The sequence below is a fragment of the Populus nigra genome, chromosome 16 (genome assembly GCF_951802175.1).
Source record: "Populus nigra chromosome 16, ddPopNigr1.1, whole genome shotgun sequence".
Lineage (NCBI taxonomy): Eukaryota > Viridiplantae > Streptophyta > Magnoliopsida > Malpighiales > Salicaceae > Populus > Populus nigra.
In genome coordinates this window covers 5,240,975-5,259,930 of record NC_084867.1, presented here as the reverse complement: position 1 = coordinate 5,259,930, position 18,956 = coordinate 5,240,975, and the positions used below count along the sequence as shown (strand labels likewise).

Here is an 18,956-nt window from a genome sequence, read left to right as displayed (position 1 = left end):
ACAAGCAAAGTATTAAAAGTGAACAAGATAACAAATATAAAGCATGTTAGTATCCAACATTAAGGTCCATGTTAAGTTTATATTATACTTATTCTTACACCATTAGTGTACCCTTTTCACCTTGACATAACACATAATGAAAGAAAGAAACATAAACAAACAAGATAAGAACATAAATGAGAAAGAAGTTAACTAAGTAAAGAAAAGGAAATGAAAGGCATAAACAAGAGATTAATAAAAGCAAAACATAAGTAATACAAAGAGAGAAAACAAGAGCATGATCTTGATCTGAACACCAAGATACCTAAATACATGGCAAATGCCTCCTTTTATAGGCCAAAATTTGGAACTATTGATTTGTTGACTAATTGATGAGTGGGTGGCCACATCTTGACTTGGTGACAATTCTTATCTTCTTGTCTGCCAAAAACGTCATTTATAACGTCATATTTTGAACAGACTTCAATCATGAAAGTTCTAGGAAATTGTCTCATCTTTCCAGGGTAAAAATTTGAGATCATTTGGACTTCTAGAACTCGAGATATGGGCTGAACACTGAACAGTGTCTGGGCTGCAGGACAGATTCAGACTTCTTCTTTGTTGCTACAATTTGGACTTGAAAACGGCCTTGTTAAATCTTAGGCTCCACATGAAAGTTGTAGGCCTATGTCTTATCTTTTCATCCATATAAAATTGACCTAAATCCAAGATCTAAAGCTCCATATATGACCCAATTACCGAACAGTGTTCCAGTTTGGACTGCACCAGCATCTCTTTTCTAAGTTTGGCCATCTCTTTGTCCTTTCAATTTCAGTACTTCAACTCATCAATCTATTCTTTCATTTATGTAATAGGCCTACATTTAAGATGAACATTTACCATAAATTAAAGGTATCTTATATAATTAGATATGTTATTATAAAACATGCTTTAGTTAAGGAGTTATTGATACTTCAAGTGCAAAATGATGATATAAAACCTTGATAAAAATACACTTTCAAGTACTAATCAGGTAGATTGTATAAAAAAAAACTACCCAATTATACTCAGACATAATGATTAGAAATATGAAAGTTACTTGGAAATTTCAGGTCGTTATAATTTTTCTTTTGGCCATGAAGGTTTCTACCAATGTTTTATCAAACATTTCTCGAAGATTATAGCACTCTTGTGAAAATTATTAGCTAAAGAAGTGGATTTCGTGTTTGATTAAGCATGTAAAGATGCCCATAATGAGTTTAAGAGACGTGTCACATCTGCCCTCATCATGTAACCACCGAATTGGGACGAACCTTTCGAGATAATGTGTGATGTGAGTGACTACACAGTAGGGGCTATCTTAGGCAAAGAATGAGGAAGAATTGCATGTTATCGCCTATGCTTCTCGTATGTTAGACGTAGCGCAATGCAATTACCATATAATTGAAAAGGAATTTTTTGCAATGGTGTTTGCTCTAGAAAAATTCAGGTCCTATTTACTTGGTATAAAAGCCATTTTTACTGGCCTGCAACTTTGAGGTATCTTTGAAGAAAAAGGAATTCAAACCAAGACTGATTAAGTGGGCCTTACTTTTATAAGAATTTGATTTTGAAATCAAAGATAAAAAAAAAGGTGTCGAAAACCATGTAGCTGATCATTTGAGCCGACTATGAACCAAGGAAATACAAACCAAAATAGTAAGAGAGAGATTCCCCAATAAGCAGTTGTATATGTTACATTCCTCTTGTAACACCCTACCTTCCATGGCACATTAAGTCCATTAATCATAGTAATATGACTCCTTTAGGAATTTCTTTTTTTATAAAAGATTCACCTTGACACGTTATCATATTTGCATTTCCTTGTTGAAGGAGTCCACTGAAATTTCGACAGAGTTTTCTTTGTATTTAGAATGTACCAAGATGTGAATGCTTGACCTTGTTTCCTGTTGAAAAAACATGACATTTTGTTGCAAGGTCACTGTGTTAGAAGCCAAGGTTTTCATCATCTCATGAAGATCATCACTCGATGACCCCATAACATTGGAATTTGTGAATGCAAGGGGCTGTCTCGCTTGATAATTTTGTTGGGGCTGAAATCCATGAAACTGTCGGCCTTAATTTCCTTGTTAAGGTGGGTTCCCATAGCGTAAGTTCAGATGATCTCTCCATCCGGGATTGTATGTGTTGGGGATCATACTTACACGCTAAGGTTGTCCATTGCATGCTCCATCAACTACATTAGCTTGTTCACTGTAATCTTCTTGCATTGTTGGGCATATATCCGAAGTATGTAGTAAGGAGCATATGCTACAAAATTTCACCTTTTGTACATTTCCACAAGCCAAAGAATGCATAAGAAAAGTAAGATCATTAACTTTATTCTCAAAGTTAGAAATACTTACCTCATTTACTTGTTTGCTTGGGAAGTCTCCACGCGTGCTAAATTGTTTCGAGTTGGCTGCCATATTTGAGATCAATTGACATGCAACCTCGGATGTCTTATCTACCAATGCCCCTCCACTTGCCGCATCAATGATATTACGGTCAGTAGGCATCAGTCCTTCATAGAAATATTGAATGAGCAGCTGATCAGGTATTTGATGATGAGTTGCTCAAATCTTTCCCAATACTTGGAGAGTGTCTCTCCATGAGATTGTCGAATCCCACATATTTCTTTCTTTATGTTGGCAACTCGAGATGTTGGGAAATACTTTTCAAGGAAGATCTTCTTCATGCCATTCCAAGTTCCAATGGAACTTGGGAGAATAGAAAAAAAGCCAAGCTTTGCTACCCCTTTTAAAGAGAAAGGGAAAGCTTTTAACTTAACTTGTTCTTCATCAACTCCGTTCGGTTTCATGCCAACACAAACCATGTGGAACTCCTTTAGATGAGTATGAGGATCTTTTTTGGCAAGTCCGTTGACTATTGGCAGTAAATGTATAAAACTAGACTTGAGCTCGAAGTTGACATTATTGTCAATGTTTATGCACAATAGTTGATTCTCAACGTTAGGAGCAGCGAGCTCCTTGAGTGTCTGTTGTCGTGCAACAATCATGGTGTTGACGTGAGCTTCATTTCATAACCTGCACTTGACTCTGATTAGTAGAACGGGTTACAGGCATAAATAGTCAAGAAAACTAAAAAAAATGGTCATATAAGAGATTGAAAACAATGTAAATTGAACGAAAATACGACGCTAAAAAACTAAAACTACCTAAAAACCCTAGAAAACAACGGAATTTGGCTTCGATAAGGTGGAACTAGTAGCCAAAGGCAAGTAGTCCTGTTCTGAATGTCATTTCCCTTTAGGAAACAAAATGTTGATACCTAATTCCACCAAAAAATTGGTTTTGAACAGTAATTATACCGTACTGTACAGTACCGCCGCAAGCAAAAATCTTTTTTTTTCCAACAAAATAAAGAATAATCACAGCAAAAAAAATCACAGCACAAGAATTAACTACCAGCAACGGCGCCAAAATTTGTTGCGATGTCGCGGTCACACAAATTAATTACCTTTGCTTAAATAAACAAGATGGTATAGAGCAAGTAAGGGGTCGATCCCACGCGGAAGTTTTAGCTCAGATTTTTATGTTATACGATATGCAAATAGGGGGGAATTATGAAGTTATACACGGCTATAGTAAACAGAAAGAAACAATCAATCCTAAATAAAAAAAAAACTGAAATTTATCAAGAAAACAAAACTTGGTCACAACTAAACATTCACCTATAGAAATCAGACCTGATCATAGAAACAAAACGTCAATTTAATAGATCTGTTGCATAACTAATCATAATCATCAAACAACCACAGTGTTCGCACTAGTAATTTAATTCAATGACAGCCTTAAGAACTAGATGAGTTGATTAATCTAGACAACATAATTGTCCGCAGTCCATGTTTGATTTGATCAATTAATTGTTCTCCCTAAAATTACTAATCTGGATTCACCATAATTATTAATCTCAGTTGCTTCACAAGTTTATATACCACAACTCCAGTTTTGATAGCAAACTTAGCAACAGATTGTTCACAATAATAACTTAGAGTCCACTCTAGCAATTAAAATAAACAATAATAGGAAATAAGCATAGAAGAACAAACATATTCATTCATCATATAAACTAAAAAGAAAATGTAAAATAAATCTCACAGTTCTTGAAATCTGAAGATTTCTGTGTCCTTGTAACCAAGAAAAAGAGTTTAGTCTTGCATGTCTATTGAACAATTAATAAAAAAAGAAAGAAGAATGCATGATTTTGGGTTTGTGAAGGAAAGGGGTGTTTTTTCTCTCTTGGCTGGTCATCCTCCCTTTACCTTTCTCTCTTTCTTTTTATATCCTAGGAAACCCTAATCTCTTTTCTACAAAATAATCCTTTCCTAAGTAAATAATTTACATTTAAGCCTTTTAATAACTATTTTCCTAAAAAAAGAGAAATAGCCTTGCCTAAAATCTTCAAGCTTTGACTTTTGACTTAGAGGAGTTAAATTGCCGAAATAAGGACTTGGATTTCGGTTTGAATGCTTTGGGATGTAATTTGAACTTGTTTTTTCACAAAACCTATCTGCTGGCAGAATTCATGTGTCATCTTAGAAAACTCATATCTCATATGAGTTCCTTTTCTACTATAATTTGGTAGTTGATAGGTATTTGAGTCTGAAATCCAACAAAATTGAGTTTGCGTCAAATGGACTTCTGTAGCTCAAGATATTCCAGTTGGAATGGTCGAAGGTCAACATTGGCAGAATATGAGATATGACTTTAAAGATTGCGATCTCCTTACTCTTTCTCTTTTTGTTTTTCTTGCCATATATGTACAGAAAGGTATGGATGTTAGCTTTCTAATACCACTAGAATCACTTCGTTTCGACTTCTAGAGCTCAAGCTCTGCACAAAACATCAATCAAAGGTCAAATTTATCAATTATCTCCAATTTACTTCTTTTTGAATCTTATATCCAAAAGTGCCTTCAAAACATAAAACAAAGAATATCAAGACATTTTATATAAAAAACATAAGCAAAATACTAGGTAAATGTGGGTAAAACTATCAAATAATATGGTTGCATCAAAATAATTATCTTATCTTTTTATAAACCACTTTCTTGATAATCCATTTTCTATATTGAGTTTATCACCACCATCTAGTTATCTCCACCTTCACAACCTTATCATGTCTTAATTCCTTACATACTCCTATATCCTAATATGAGTTTCCATATAATAATTCATTATACTTCATTAACTTCCATTCAATAAAGGTGTCGCACGTCGAAAAATCCGCGCGACGTCGGCTTGCGATTTATTATTGGTGTTTTGCTTGCTTCATTGGAGTCGGCACCTAGTATTATGGTCACTAGGAACCTATGGTCTGCAAGAGTCTGAGTAAGGGACTGGTTGTGCAAGGGGAAGACGCATCACCCCCAGTGCACCCTACCTAAGGTAAGCTGCATTGTTGTTTGATTATTTTTCTAGGTTAAGTTTCTATTCGTTGGTCTTTTCTAAAGTTCAAGGTAGATCTCCCTTCGTGAGGGAGTCTCTACCTTATTTGGGTTAAATCCTAACCATTCTAAAGTCTGAATTTTAAAATTGCTTTTATTTATACCTTGTATCTTTAATACCCGAGAGTGTACTTTATCGTGTAATTTTACACCCCACAAATATTAAAGTCTACATTTGGATCCTAGAAAAAAAAGTTGAAATAAAAGTTTTTGACATTTTGGCCAAACCCTAACGGATGATCATAAACTAGTTATAATATCCATTTTTTGGATTTTTTAAAATGTGAGAAAGATGCAAACTTTTTTTTGAAAACATCCTTGGAAAATTCTTTAGGACTTGACCGTATGCAATAAAATATTTTTTCTTTTTTTGAATTTTTTTTTTTTATTTCGAAGGAAACCAGGTGTTTTAATACCGGACTTGTATCTTATCATGTAAGTATACAACTCAATATTAAGCAAACTTGGTAGAAAAATGTTCAAGAAAATCACAATTTTTTTGAAATGATTTTAAAATTTTTTTGAAAATTTTTTTTTGAATTTTTGTTTTTCAGGGCCGGGCCGGGCCCAGCCACTTGGGCTGGGCCAGAACTGGCCTCGCCCAAGCAAGTGGCTAATTAATTATCCACTACATGCAGAAATCATTTCTGCATGCAGCGGCTACGAAGAACGAAGAAGAAAAGGGTGGAGCGGGGAGGAGAGAATAAGGAAAGAGAAGGCTGGTTGCAGGAAAACCGGGCAGGAAAAGCTGATTTTTTTGCCAATTTTGAGCTCGATTTTTCTTTTCCCCTGAGCATGAAATTGGCTCCTATTTATAGGGCTGGAAAGAGGGTAATTTTGTCTTCAACGGGGAAAAAGTCTTAGCCCTTGATTCGACTCGAGGAATCCAAGCCGTTGGTTCAAAGTGTGCACCTCGAATTGCCAAATTTGGCAATCCAAGGTTGCAGACTGAACGGGGTGGCCACTTTGGGCCAATAAACGGAGCCATTTCAAAGTTTTTCGACCCGACCGGACCATTCTCGAGGATAAAGGGGTTTCAGGTGGACATTTTGGTGCACGCGTTGTCGGATTTGGAGGCCAAACGAGGTAGAAAATGCGCCTGGAAAGCTGCTACTCGGGCAGCTTTGTGGGGAAGAAGATGAACAGTGACCAGGCGACGCGTCGCCTGGTCGCCTGGTCCCTTCCCCCTCTTTGTTTTTTTCTTAAACATAAAAACGACACCGTTTTGGATCAATAATTAGGGATTTTTTTTTGCCGATTTTCAATTGAGTCCTCCAGCTTTCAATTTCTTCAATTTGACCCCCGGCTTTTGTCAATTAGACCCCTATAGTTTGGCGCCTTTTGCAGATTGGTCCTTGGCTTTGGATTTTGTCAATTTAACCCCTAATTGGCCCCAAAACTTCAATTTTCTTGCAATTTGACCCTTGATTTCAATCAATTAACTTGATAAAAATTAAATTTGGTCTCTTAAAATTCCAATCTTCTCCATTAAGCCCAAATTAGGCTCGCAAACTTAATTTTTCACCAATTAAGCCCCAAATAAAATTAATTTGACCCATTTAAAGTATAGTTAAGTCCTTACACTTAATTAATTCCTTCATTTGGACCTAAATTAATTCTTAAAATTTAATTTGGCCCATGATTAAATCAAATTGGCCTATTAAAAATTTAATTATGTTATTGGACTTAATTTTTATGCAAATTTGTCCAATAATCATTTAATTTGACCTTAAATTTGCATTTTTTTTCCGATTTTGGGTACAATGGGGCGCCAAAAGGCCTTGAATTTCCTCCGAAAATTGCAGATTGATTTCTGCCTATTTTGCCTATTTTTCTTGATCAGCTTTCTCCACATTGCCAGCCTTTATTTTATTTTTTTGATTTTTATTTTGAAAAAAAAAAGTGAATTTTGGGGAATAATCCAGAATCGGGTTATGACAGTTGCCCCCTCTTTATAATGCTTATGATAGAAAGTCTCGTAAGAGACTTTAGATAGTAAGCATTGTAAAGAAGAAAAACAAGGATGAGATATGTTTGACTCATCTTGTTGAGGAATGATGAATCTTCTTGAGGGTTAAAAAGCGCACTCGAAAGGAGGTAGGGTTAGAAAAACACACTACCTAAAAGGTTAGGACTCGAGGGAGCTCTTAAAAAGAGGCAGGGTTGGACAACGCACTACCTAAGAGGTCAGGGCTCGAAGGCACATTCAAAAGAGGAGGCAGGGTTAGAAAACACACTACCTAAGGTGGTTGATGGCTCGAAGGCGCATTAAAAAGGAGGTATGGTTGGAAAACACACTACCTAAGGTGGTTGATGGCTCGAAGGCGCATTAAAAAGGAGGTATGGTTGGAAAACACACTATCTAAGGTGGTTGATGGCTCTAAGGCGCACTCAAAAAGGAGCAGGGTTGGAAAACACACTACCTAAGGTGGTTGATGGCTCTAAGGCGCACTAAAAAGGAGGTAAGATTGGAAAACGCACTACCTAAGATGGCTGATGGCCCTAAAGCGCACTTAAAAAGAGGCAGGGTTGGACAACACACTACCTAAGGTGGTTGATGGCTCTAAGGCGCACTAAAAAGGAGGTAAGATTGGAAAACGCACTACCTAAGATGGCTAATGGCCCTAAGGCGCACTTAAAAAGAGGCAGGGTTGGACAACACACTACACAAGGTGGTTGAAGACTCTTAGGTGCGCTCAAAGAGAAAAAAGATAGGGCTAGAAAGCATACTATCTGGATGATGGGGGCTCAATGCCCGCTCAAAAAGGAGGTGATGGTAAGACACTAATATGTCAAGGATGCATTGTGATCAATATGTATGTATACTTACCTGATAAATATAGGTCCCCTCTTCTTCATGGTGTCTTTCTTTTCTCAAAAGTTGGAGTGTCTGATAATAAGCTTTGATGACTCTTTTCTCTCTTGCTTACTCGAGTCATATCTTGTGATCTTGACTCTCGGGCAGGATATGACATCAACATACATCTTATCCCTTAAACCTTTATCTGAAGAGATTTTCAGCTCAACCCAACATTTTCTATTTTCTTAGAAGGTGAATCATGGAGCCAACCCTATGTGTTTTGGTGAATTGCCCTCCAGCTTGATCATGCCCCTAAGTATTCAAATCAGGTTTTAGGATGGGGCTAGGTGAAGGAAGGTTTGGTCTTTGACAAGGAGTTGTTTTCATGCCGAATTTTTGGGAATTTCAAAGCTATTCCTGAAACAGAAATCATTTTGACATCGATTCAAAGCAGACTCATTCCGAAGAAATTCAAGTGATTCCTATGGAGAGGCTTTCAGAAGTGATGGAAACTTTTTGTTTCACTTTTGACAGACATGTGAAAAACACGAAGTGTCATCTGGTTGGTCACAAAAGGTTTAAGTTTCCATTTGGGGGTTTATTGAGAACCGTGTTTCAAAGCATTCATTTTATTTACATGAATAATGATTTTGTTTTGCATGAGAAAGCACTGCCTACCAATCCAGATTGCTTGCCTTTGATCAGAGAGGGCTTGATTAGGCACGTAATGTAGGCTTAGGCTCTTGGCTACGAAGAAAAGGATATTTGTAGGCTCAAAGGTGTTTAAGGGATTTCAAGACTAAGGATCACTTGTGCTTATATCCCAAACTTTTTTTTTCATACATTTCTGGACCTTGGAATTTGATTTGTAAAATGGTCCATGGTGCCCCCCAGTGTTGGACTTGAGCTCTTTCTCTTTTCATTTGATTTTGAGCATCATTGCATTGGCTTGACTTTTTTATGCTCAGAATTTTGGATCCTTTGGATTTTTTTATGCCCCCCAGCTTTGCATAGGCACCCTTGATGGTTGAGAATTTTCTTTTATGCCTCCCAGTATTGTTTGGGAACTTTCAATCATTGAGGACTTTTTCGTGCCCCCCAAGAGTTATTTGGGCACTTTAAGGATTTTTTTTGGCACTTGCCCCCCAGTGTAGGGTGTGATCCTAGCCAGGGTTATTTTTCAAGAAAAATTTATTAGGCTCAAAAGAGGACTGCAAGGATATATTTCAGCATTGTGAAAGGATTATCAAAGATGGCCTTTATTCATCTCAAATGCATGCATTTAGGATCGGTAGGCCTTGCTTTCGTGCGAGTATGCAGAGTGATTTCTCATTATTCATGCAATTAAAACTCAGCTTTGAAGTTATTTCATGGTGTTTGGGTTGTCTTTTAGGTTTTTTGTGAGTGTCAGGATGTCACTTGAATTCTCAGAACTCGTTTGTTAGAACAAACATCAATTTGACTTTAATTTTGTACTAACACTTTGAATTCCCAAAAATCTTTATCAAAACATGAGATCATGCGTAATTTTTTAGGGGAAACACACTAAAGAAATCTTGGCCAAACTTCAATTTTATTGATTGATATAGGTAAATACATCAGGCATAATACTTCTTTACAACATCTGAGTTTACAGGTCTTGGTAGATCCCTTCCATCCATATTAATCAGAATTAAAGCCCCTCCAGAAAAAGCTTTTTTCACCACATATGGCCCTTCGTAGTTTGGTGCCCATTTACTTTGATCTTCTCCTAATGCTAGTGGGATCTTCCTTAACACCAATTCTCCTTCCTTGAACACCTTTGGTTTGACCTTCTTGTTGTAAGCTTTGGCTATCCTGCTTTGGTATAACTGGTGATGGCAGATAGCTGCTAGTCTTCTCTCATCGATCAAGTTTAGTTGCTCAAATCTTGACCTTGCCCATTCTGATTCGTCCAGTTATGCATCCTTCAGGACCCGCAGTGATGGGATTTCTACTTCCAAGGGCACAACCGCTTCCATTCCATATACTAAAGAGTATGGGGTGGCATTTTTAGAAGTTCTAACAGTGGTACAATACGCATGAAGTGCATAGGGGAGCATCTCATGCCAATCCTTGTAGGTGACCACCATTTTCTGGATAATCTTCTTGAGATTCTTGTTAGCTGCTTCGACTGCCCCATTCATCTTTGGTCTATAAGGGGAAGAGTTGAGGTGCTTAATCTTCCATTTGGTGCACAATTCGTCAATCAGCTTCCCATTGAAATTCTGGGCGTTGTCAGTTACCAACCTTGATGGCAGACCATAACGATAGACCAAATCCTTTTCAATAAATCTCTTGACTACTTTCTGTTTTACATGGGCATAAGAGTTGGCTTCTACCCATTTGGTGAAGTAGTCAATGGCCACCAAAATGAATCTATGCCCATTGCTCGCTTTAGGGTTGATTGGCCCTATAACATCCAAACCCCACATATCAAAAGGCCAAGGCGAGATCATATTGAACAGAGGTGCCGGAGGCGCATTTATCTTGTCGCCATATATTTGACACTTATGACATTTTCTGACATAGTCTATACAATCTCTCTCCATGGTCAACCAGAAGTATCCGGACCTTTGAATTTGTTTCGCCATCGTATGCCCATTAGCATGTGTGGCACAAATCCCCTCATGGACTTCTTTTAATGCTTGTTCAATCTCATTTTCATTCAAACACCTGAGCAGAGTCCCATCAAATGACCTTTTGTATAAAATTTCCCCATCCAAGTAAAAACTCATAGTCATTCTTCTCAAAGTCTTTTCATCTGTCTTGGAAATCCCTTCAGGATATTCTCGATGCTGGAGAAACTTCTTGATGTCATTGTACCATGGTTTCCCATCTAGAGATTCTTCAATTAAGCAACAATGGGCTTGGAAGCTTCTGACTTCGATATCTATTGGTTGGATCTTGCTTTTAGCATCAACTTGTGTCATCGATGCTAATGTTGCTAAGGCATCAGCAAACTGATTTTTATCTCTGCTTATATGGGTGAATTTGATTTCTTCAAATTCATCGGCTAACTTCAAGAGATAACTTTGATACAACTTCAACTTCTCATCCTTAGTTTGCCATTCATCTTTGACTTGGCAGATGATTAGTAAGGAATCCCCAAAGACCTCAAGCTTCTTGGCCTTAAGTTCTAGAGCAGCTTCCAGGCCAATGATGCAGGTTTCATATTCGGCAGTGTTATTGGTACATTCAAACAGTAACCTTGTTGAAACGGGATACTGCTTATTTTCTGGGGAAATCACTACAGCTCCAGCTCCATTCCCCGATACATTTACTGCCCCATCAAAGTAGAGGGTCCACTGATCGCTCTACCTACTTTCACTCTCGACTACTATCACATCTTCATCTGGGAGGTCAAAGTTTAACGGCTCGTAGTTCTCCATGGCATGATCTGCAAGATGATCGGCAATTATGCTTCCTTTTACAGCTTTTCTTGTCCTAAAGACAATGTCATATTCTGCCAACAACACTTGCCACCTTGCTATCCTACTTGACAGGTAAGGTTTTTCACGAATATACTTGAGCGGGTCTAATTTTGAAATCAACCAGGTTGTGTAGTATAACATATACTTACGGAGTCTTTTAGCACTCCAAACCAAGGCACAACACAACCTCTCAATTGTTGTATATCTCGACTCACAATGATTGAATTTTTTACTCAAGTAGTAAATAGCTTGCTCTTTCCTTCCTGACTCATCATATTGTCCCAGCACACAGCCCATAGCTGTTTCTGTTACCGCCAAGTATAGAATCAAAGGCCTCCTCGGTGTTAGAGGTACTAGTAATGGTGGGTTTTGCAAGTACCTCTTTATTTTGTCGAAGGCTTCCTGACAATCGTTGTCCTATACTCCAGGATTTTTCTTCCTGAGCAAACGAAAAATTGGTTCACAAGTCACCGTCAACTGGGATATAAATCGAGCTATGTAATTCAGGCGCCCGAGGAAACTTCTTACTTCCTTTTCTGTTTTAGGGGCAGGCATCTCCTGGATAGCTTTAGCTTTATCAGGATCAACTTCTATTCCTCGACCACTCACTATGAAGCCCAATAGTTTTCCTGTTTTCACCCCGAATGAGCATTTTGTAGGATTCAACTTTAACTGGAATTTCCGTAGCCTTTCAAATAGTCTTCTTAACACTTGCACATGATCTTCCTCTTTCTTCGATTTCGCAAGTATGTCATCCACATAAACTTCCACTTCTTGGTGCATCATATCGTGGAACAGGGTAACCATTGCTCTTTGATATGTGGCTCTAGCATTCTTCAATCTGAATGGCATTACTTTATAGCAAAATGTTCCCCAAGGTGTGACAAAAGTGGTCTTCTCTTTATCTTCTTCTGCCATTCTAATTTCATTATAACCAGAGAATCCATCTATGAAAGAATATGTAGCATTTCTTGCAGCATTATCAACGAGAATGTCTATATGAGGCAAAGGAAAATCATCTTTTGGGCTCGCCTTGTTCAAATCTCTATAGTCCACACACACCCGAATCTTCCCATCCTTTTTTGGGACTACGACCACATTGGCTACCCATTGTGGATATTGGACTACATCTAGAAACCCTGCATCCCACTGTTTTCGTATCTCAGACTTTACCTTGAGTAACATGTCCGGGCGCATTCGCCTGGTTTTCTGCTTAACTGGCTTGCTTCCTTCGATTAAAGGAATCTTATGTACTACTATGTCAGTATCTAGACCAGGCATATCTGCATAAGTCCAGGCAAAAACATCTACATACTCGTGTAATAGAGAAACTAGTCTATTTCTTTCTTCAGTTGTAACAAGAGTGCCAATCTTTAATTCCTTATTTTCTTGTTCATCTCCCACGTTAATGACCTCTAGTTTCTCATTGGCCGGTTCGCAGGCTTTTTCTGAATTTTCTACCAGCTCAGCAAACTCTCTTATATCTTCCTCTCCCATTTCTTCATCATCCATTGCAATCATATTATCAAAGTTTGGCCAATTAATCTTAGTGCAATGGTTTTGTGGATCGATGGAATTTTCAGGATTCCTGAAAGTGCAAGGCGTGCTCGTGTAAGTGTGATCCGTGAAGAGATAAAGGATGCAGGCACACATTGGACACAAGAAAATGCATGATCTCATTAAAACAAAAGTGCTTGGTTAACATAGAAAATTCTTGTGGTACCATGAGCTAAAATACCGACAAGATCAGCACAAGTCAAAACAAGACAAAACAAGTCCGAGCATTATCAAACAAGAATAATTACTTTTTAAACACAATAGGAGCAGGCTCCATCTTCCAGTTCTGGTACACCTCCCCTTCAGCCAATCTTCGAACGAAAAATCTGGCAGGAGGTTCATCAATGGTGTGAATGGAGAGCTGTGGCAAAACCTCATCCTTCCTCTCCAAATCCACTTCCTCTATTCGTTTTTCTTCTTGGCCCTCCAAGGTATTGATCTGGAGATCCATTATGCTGAATCTAATCACTTCTGCAGCCCTTGGGAAAGATACTCGGAGTGGTGGGATGACAAGTTCCTCTTCTTCTGGCTCTCTTCCTTCAATCCTCGCCATTCTTGCTTCTCTTTTAACTTGAGTGACCCGCTTGTAATCGTCTTTCTTGGGCTTATATCCAAGCCCAAATCTTTGATTTGCATAGTTTGGCTTGATCAGGCTAGGCATTCTGGTCTCGGGATTACATTGAAAAGGAGCCCCATTCTTCAAAAAGCATTTGGCAACCATTTTTGCCGTTTCTGGGATTTTAGGCTTTCTCGGCATTGTGCCTTCAGGAACCCATTCTGCATTCACAATTTCAAAGGCATGAATATTCCCATCTCTATAATCTTCTGCTTCAATAAAAGGTATGGCCACATTTTTTATCATGGAAATTGTCTCTTCAGCTTTGACAATTATAAGCATTCCGTCCATAATATACTTCAAACATTGGTGTAATGAAGAAGCCACTGCTCCAGCTGCATGAATCCATGGCCTTCCTAATAATATGCTGTAAGATGGATGAATGTCCATTACTTGTAATGTTATCAAGAACATCTGTGGTCCCATATATAGCTCTACTTCTAGGGTCCCAATGATCGGTCTTGGCGAACCATCATATGCTCTCGCCATCAAGGTGCTAGGCTTCATGTGTGACTCATCGACAGACATTTCTTTCAACATATGCATTGGTAGGACGTTCAGTGTGGAACCATTGTCAATGAGTACCTTTCCGATCAGAATATCCTTGCAACGCACTGTAATGTATAGTGGCTTGTTGTGCCCAGTACCATCAGGACTTAATTCATCTTCAGTGAAGTATATATAATTCGAGGCTTGGATTCTTCCCACTAAATGTTCCATGGCTTCTTGATTGATGTCTTGAGGAACGTATGCTTCATTCAATACCATTTGTAAAGCCTTCCTATGTGGCTCAGAGGTTAGAATCAGAGAAAATAACGATATTCTGACTGGAGTTTTCTTTAGCTGTTCAACAACACTATATTCACTGTGTTTCATCAGCTTTAAGAATTCGTTGGTTTCCTCTTTCGTGACAGGTTTGTTTATTTCCTCAGTTACATCATCCCCTTCTTTACTCTTAGCTTTTCTTTGTTTTTCCAGCTCTTTTGGAGTGAAGCATCTGCTACTATGGGTCAATCCCCCAATTTCTGCTTGAAAAATGGGCAGTTGCGGAGTGCTTTTGAAAGAGTACCCATAGTCGTGAGGTAAAGCACTATAGTTCCCTTTATGTTCCACTAATGGTTTGGACAAGACCAATTTGGGTGGCTTTCCGGTAGTGAATTGTACTCGACACACCTTTTTCTTTGGTGCCTCCATCATGAACACCTCTCCACTTGTTGCTTTCTCAATTCGCAGCAACCCACGACTCACCATTTGCATCATTTTTTTATGAAAACCCTCGCAATGGCTGATCTCGTGGCCTTTTTCATTATGAAGTTCACAACAATTCTCGCTACCCTCTTTGTACCTTGCATCTACCATCATTTGGTAGATCCTATCCATTGATACCTTTAAGATTTTTGAGTGTTCCTCTTCTAACATGTTTACAGACCCACTACCTGAAGCATGATTGGGTAGAGGGTTCGCATTCACATTAAGGGCATCTTCAAATGCTATCCATCCTGCTTTGATCAGTTGCAAAAGTTTTCTCTTAAAGGCATTGCAAGTATGGATGTTGTGTCTAGCTATACCGGCATGGTATTCGCAAGTGAGATCCGGCTTATACCAGCTGGGGTAAGGTGGTTGTAGAAGTGTCAAAGGCACAGGGACTACTTGCCCAATACTTAGTAGCTTTTGGTACATCTCATTTAGGGGTAATGGCAATGGAGGCAATTGTTCTGAGGTTCTTTGGTAGTTTCTTTTGGGGAAACTCTCAGCTTGGTTTTTTATTTGGTGGCTTTGGGGTTCAAGTTTTCTGGCTGGACTTGGAAAGTTGAAGTTGGTGTTGGCAATTTGGGGTGAAGAGGATTGAGTGTTATATCTTTGGAAAGGGCCTTTCTTGCTTCTATAACTACCTTCGACATGGTCGATCTCTCTCTTCCTCACTCCGAAACCTTTTTTCTCCACGGGTGCAGAGATTCTTCCACTTTTTACTCCTTGTTCTATTCGTTCAGCCACTGCCACAGCATCCATGAATTTTTGGGTCGAACTACCCATCACGTGTTCATAGTATGGCGCTTTTAGCGTGTTAGCAAACAGAGCAACCATTTCCTTTTCCAGGAGAGGGGGGTGGACTTGTGCTGCCAAATCTCTCCATCTTTGAGCATACTCTCTTATGCTTTCTTTATCTCCTTTCTCCAGGTTAGACAGACTGGTTCTGTCAGGAGCAATATCCATGTTGTATTTGTATTGCTTGACGAAAGCATCTACAAGGTCCTTCCATGTATGAATCCTGGTATTATCTAACCTCATATACCAACTCAACACCGCTCCACTCAAACTGTCTTGGAAGAAATGCATTAGTAGCCTTTCATCGTGAACTACTTCTGCCATTTTATTGCAATAAGATTTGAGATGGGTAGCAGGGCATTGAGTGCCGGTGTATTTGATAAATTCTGGAACTCGAAATTTCTTTGGTACCACCACATTAGGGACTAGACACATTTCTACAGCCCGCACAGGGTCATATAAGTCTATTCCTTCAATGGCCCTAATCCTGGCCTCTAGTGATGCCATTTTATCTTGATCAACGTTCTCAGATGGCTTGGTTTTGTGGGACTCATTAATGAATGCATCTACGACTGCAGGTGTTGGTACGGGTGGTACAGGTGTTGTTGACTGCACAAATACTGGATTGTGTCGGGGCTCCTGTGCGTGTTCTCCTATTATCTCTTCAGGTTGGTTTACTGAGAGGGGAGCAGGCCTAGTTGAAGGACCTTCACCCGAGGTATTCCTTAGTTACTTGCTCGAGTAAGCTGGTGAGGCGAGCCACACTGTCTTTTAAGGAATCCAACTCTTCTTGGAAACGAGCTTCACGGTAAGCACGCTCTTCATCTTCCATGTTCCTTGCTCGAAGTCGGGTGTTGTAAGCTCTTTAGGGACCTATATTTTAACCTGGTGTATGCATGTGTGTTAATGAATGAATGTATGAATATGGATGCAAATGCATACATATGGATTAAAGAGCTAATCCATGACTTCCTTTGCCAAATACAGGTAACATTCGAAGTCTGATATACACAAAGAGGTTTTACCCAATTCCTTTGATTGATTAAATTCCGTACACATTATGAAAGTTCCAAAAGTAGATATAATACAAAATGGTTCATACAAAGTGTCTTCACTCAAATGATATCCCTCTATTGGCCACAATCCTAATGAAAAAGGAAACTTCATTCAAATATTCCTCATATCTATAGCGGTTGTTGGCAACCCTGGCAGCCTTCGCTCATAGCTCATTTGCCTTTCTAGCCACCATGTCAATTAGCCTGTCGGTTTGTTCAATCTTGTAATGGAACACAGTGTTATCTTGAAGCAATGTTCCATTGCTGGCAGCTAATGAGTCATTGTTTGTCTCCAAAATTCGAACCATCTTTTCCAACTGTTGAATCTGATTGCTGGCCTTTTGCAATTCTTCCTTCTCTATATCAAGCTCGGCTACCTTAGTGTTTAGTTATGCACCGAAACTGTTGATATAGTCTTGTCATTCCTCAAACTGCTCTTGCATTTCCCTTGCTTCTTCCTCTCGGGACTCAAGCTCGGCTTGTATCACAGACACTCGGTTTCTCATACCATTTATCTTGTCCAGGTATTCCTTCATATTTGACTCGGTTGCCCTCCTTGCTTCTCTCTCATCTTCGGCTTGCATCTGATATCGAGTTCTTAATCTTATTTCTTCTTCAATGGTGAGATCAGCTAATCTGTTCTTCTCTTTTTCAGCTTCCCATTTTGATTTATATTGGTCCCTTTCTTTCTTCAGAGAAGCTATTGTCTCTTTATCGACAGACTTTCTACTTTCTAAGGCCCTTTTTAGACTCACCAATTCGTACTCCACCATTACATGCTTTTTTACCAACTCGTCATTCTTGGTCTTCCCCTCCTTCAGTTGCTCATTTGCTTCAGGCTGGATTTCTTTTAACTTAATAATTTGCTCATCTCTTTCCTTCAATTGCTGATCCAGAGAGGCTTTCATCTCTTCTTGTTTCAAAAGTTGGTCTTCCAGGAATTTTTGATGAGTTTTGCTATTCCCGAGCTCAATCCTCAGCTTATCCAACTCTTCTCGGAGATCTTTCTCATTATTGACCCTTTTTCTTTTCAGCTCCAACATCACGGGCGATTTATCTTGGGCTCTTCTTTGCTCTTTTGTCTCTTAAAGTATCTTAGATGAACCGCCACTCCTCCATTTTAAATATGTAGGGCTAACTGAGAACTCTTTTTTATGCTTCTCCTTATAGACAAAAACAGGCTGCTTCCAGTCGTTTCTAATGGCATCTAACATATCCAAAGAGTTAGCTTCTTTAAACAGACCGGTATACTCAGCTACCGCCCGAGTTCTTGGAACGTGTTGTATTCCTCCAAACTGTCTGGCCACTAATGAGGGTAAGTAACTGATATATCCAGTTAAGCCAATCAATGGAACCCATGCCTTGTCGCCACAACTCATGAGGTAAGATGAACCACTTACCCAAGGAGCTTTCCATCTAAAATTAGTTTGGGGAAGTTCTCGGTATTTCTTTACCCACGCCTTTTCATTCAAACCATTCCATTCTTCAGTCAGCACCAGCTCAAGAGGCCTCATGTTAAACCACCAGAAATTATTGAAGACTTCTTTTGATGCTTCCAAATGGCTTACTATCCACATGAATAAGAGAGGGATACAGCATCGCATCGCCCCTTTCCCATGTAATCTGCAATGGTTTAGAGATAGGAAGGTTTCAGCCAAGCTAGCTGAAGTAGGGTTATTCTTCACCTCTTCAAATTCAAGGAAGGCGTTAGCAGCTTCAATGCTAATAATTCTGGCGGCTTCTAAAGGAAACAGAACCAACCCAAAGATAGCAAAAGCAATTATCTGATATTTTTCTTCACCTAAATTCCCTTCTTCCTTATCTGTCTTCAATTTATTCTCGATCATTTTCCACTTGAAACCTCTATTGGATATCCTGTACTGATCAACTTGATCCAAATGTAGAAGTTTAGCAACTGTTGTAGCTGTATCCTCAATTCTTTG

General features: G+C 38.8%; 1 protein-coding gene across 1 annotated transcript; it reads right to left on the bottom strand.

Moving 5' to 3' along the window:
- Window positions 1-17,432: 17,432 nt before the first annotated feature.
- On the bottom strand, window positions 17,433-18,056 carry LOC133676031 (GRIP domain-containing protein RUD3-like). Its single transcript, XM_062097602.1, has one exon. It carries the CDS (start codon window positions 18,054-18,056, stop codon window positions 17,433-17,435), a length of 624 nt encoding a protein of 207 aa, XP_061953586.1.
- Window positions 18,057-18,956: the final 900 nt, after the last annotated feature.